The sequence below is a fragment of the Chiloscyllium plagiosum genome, unplaced genomic scaffold (genome assembly GCF_004010195.1).
Source record: "Chiloscyllium plagiosum isolate BGI_BamShark_2017 unplaced genomic scaffold, ASM401019v2 scaf_4109, whole genome shotgun sequence".
NCBI classification, from domain to species: Eukaryota; Metazoa; Chordata; class Chondrichthyes; order Orectolobiformes; family Hemiscylliidae; genus Chiloscyllium; species Chiloscyllium plagiosum.
Genome location: NW_025210174.1, coordinates 1,405 through 4,181, shown reverse-complemented (window position 1 = coordinate 4,181; position 2,777 = coordinate 1,405). Strand labels below are relative to the sequence as shown.

Sequence of the window (2,777 nt, the reverse complement as noted above, 5' to 3'; positions counted from 1 at the left end):
GCCAGGTTATAGTCCAACAGGTTTATTCGGAAACACTAGCTTTCGGAGCGACGCTCCTTCATCAGTAAATCCCATTACCACCTGATGAAGGAGCGTCGCTCCGAAAGCTAGTGTTTCCGAATAAACCTGTTGGACTATAACCTGGCATTGCGCATTTTTAACGCTGTAGATTTAATAAGTATCAAGGGGAATGGTGAGGAAGCAGGAAGATATTATAGCGTCACACAGCTTGGAAACAGCCCCTTTGGTCCCACCGCTCCATAATCCCAAACTAACCCAGTCCCACCTGCCTGCTCCTGACCCATATCCCTCCAAACCCTTTCCTATCCATGTCCTTATCCAAATGTCTTTTAAACATTATAACCTATTGTGCCTCCCCATTCTCATTCCACACAAACCACCCTCTGTGGGGAAAAAAACAATTGCCCCTCGTATCTGTTTTAAATCTTACTCTTCTCCCCTTACAAATATGCCCCCAAGTTTTGGACTCCCCCCACCCCAGGGGGAAAAGACCTTGCTTATTTACCTTATCCACGCCCCTCATGATTTTATAAATCTCTATAAGGTCAGCCCTCAGCCTCCCACGCTCCAAGGAAATCAGCCCCAACCTCTCCTTATAACTCAAACCCTCCAATCCCGGCAAAATCCCTGGTAAATCTCTCCTGACCCCTCTCCGGTTTAATAATATCCTTCCTGTAACAGGGCGACCAGAACTGGACACAGTACTCCAGACGAGGCCTCACCAATGTCCTGTACAACCCCAACGTGACATACCAACTCCTGTACTCAAAGGACTGAGCAATGAAGGCAAATGCGCTAAATGCCTTCTTAACCCCCCTGTCTACCTGTGATACAAATGTCAAAGAATTATGTACCTGAACCCCTTGGTCTCCATGTTCTACAACATTACACAGGGCCCTACCATTAATTGAAAAGCCCTGTCCTTATGTGTTTTACCAAACTGCAGCACCTCACATTTATCCAAATTAAACTCCATCTGCCCCTCCTCAGCCCATTGACCCAATTGATCAAGATCCCTTTGCAATCTTCGATAACCACCTTCACTGTCCACTCTGCCACCAATTTTGGTTTCATCCACAAACTTACTGACCACGCCTTCTATACTCGAATCTAAATCATTTATATAAATGACAAACAAAAGTGGACTCAGGCCTGATCCCTGTGGAACATCTCTGGTCATAGGCCTCCAGTCTGAAAAGCAACCCTCCCCTATCACCCTCTGTCTCCTGCCATTGAGCCAATTTTGTATCCAATTGACAAGCTCTCCCTGAATACCACGTGGTATAACTTTACCAATGGGTCCACCTTGCGAAACCTTGTCAAAGGCTTTACTAAAGTCCAAGTAAACAATGTCTACCGCTCTGCCTTCATCTATCCTCTTGGTTACTTCCTCAAAAAACTCAAATCAAGTTTGTGAGACATGCTTTCCTTCACACAAAGCCACGCTGACTATCCCTAATCAGACCTTGTTTCTCCAAATGCATATAAATCCTATCTTTCAGTTACAGATGCTACAAATATTTGTGCAAGGCTTCACTGGGTGTTTGCGCTTTGAGGTGTAGTGGAAAGTAATATCTTTGAACAAGTTTTCCCATTTTCTTACCTTCACAGCTCAAACCTTGTCGAATCAGGCCGACCATGAGCGATGTACAACGCATGCACTTTGTGGGGACCTGGAAAGTTTTCAACTTAAACCGGTGAGGAGTGGGCTGCAATGTAAAATGTTATAAAGTGTCATAGAGATGTACAGCATGGAAACACAGCCATCGGTCCAACCCGTCCATGCCAACCAGATATCCCAACCCAATCTAGTCCCACCTGCCAGCACCCGGCCCAAATCCCTCCAAACCCTTCCTATTCATATACCCATCCAAATGCCTCTTAAATGTTGCAATTGTACCAGCCTCCATCACTGCCTCTGGCAGCTCATTCCTTACACTTACCACCCTCTATGTGAAAAAGTTGCCCCTTTGGTCTCTTTTATATCTTTCCCCTCTCACTCTAAACCTATGCCCTCTAGTTCTGAACTCCCGGACCCCAGGGAAAAGAGTTTGCCTACTTACCCTATCCATGCCCCTCATAATTTTGTAAACCTCTATAAGGACACCCCTCAGCCTCCAACGCTCCAGGGAAAACAGTCCCAGCCTGTCCAGCCTCTCCCTACAGCTCAAATCCTCCAAGCCTGGCAACATCCTTGTAAATCTTTTCTCAACACTTTCAAGTTTCACAACATCTTTCCGATAGGAAGGAGACCAGAATTGCACACAATATTCCAACCGTGGCCTAACCAATGTCCTGTACAGCCCCAACATGACCTCCCAAGAGATCTACAGCATGGAAACAGAGCCATCGGTTCAACTCGCCCATATCCCAAATTAATCTAGTCCTGTTCGCCAGCATTTGGCCCATAACCCTCTAAACCCTTCCTATTCAAGTACCCATCCTGATATCTTTTAAATGTTGTCATTGTACCAGCCTCCATCACTTCCTCTGGCAGCTCATTCCATACCCGCACCACCCTCTGTGTGACAAAGGTGCCCCTTAGGTCCCGTTTAAATCTTTCCCCTCTCACCTTAAACCTATGCCCTCTAATTTCTTCCCTCCCCCACCCCAGGGAGAAAAACCTTGTCTATTTACTCTATCTGAGCCCCTCATGATTTTATAAACCTGTATAAAGTCACCCCCCAGCCTCTGACACTCCCCAGCCTATTCAGCCTCTCCCTGTAGCTCAAACCCTCTAGCCCTGGCAATATCCT

At 46.3% G+C, this 2,777-nt stretch overlaps 1 protein-coding gene across 1 annotated transcript in view; it reads right to left on the bottom strand.

The window, feature by feature from the left end:
- The window catches only part of LOC122546874 (serine/threonine-protein kinase MRCK alpha-like), an 11,437-nt gene extending 11,282 nt beyond the window's left edge, over window positions 1-155 (bottom strand). The window contains exon 1 of the mRNA XM_043685495.1: window positions 142-155. Within this exon, the coding sequence (XP_043541430.1) occupies window positions 142-155 (14 nt within the window). The remainder of the gene's footprint in view (window positions 1-141) is intronic.
- Between the last annotated feature and the right edge of the window lie 2,622 nt (window positions 156-2,777).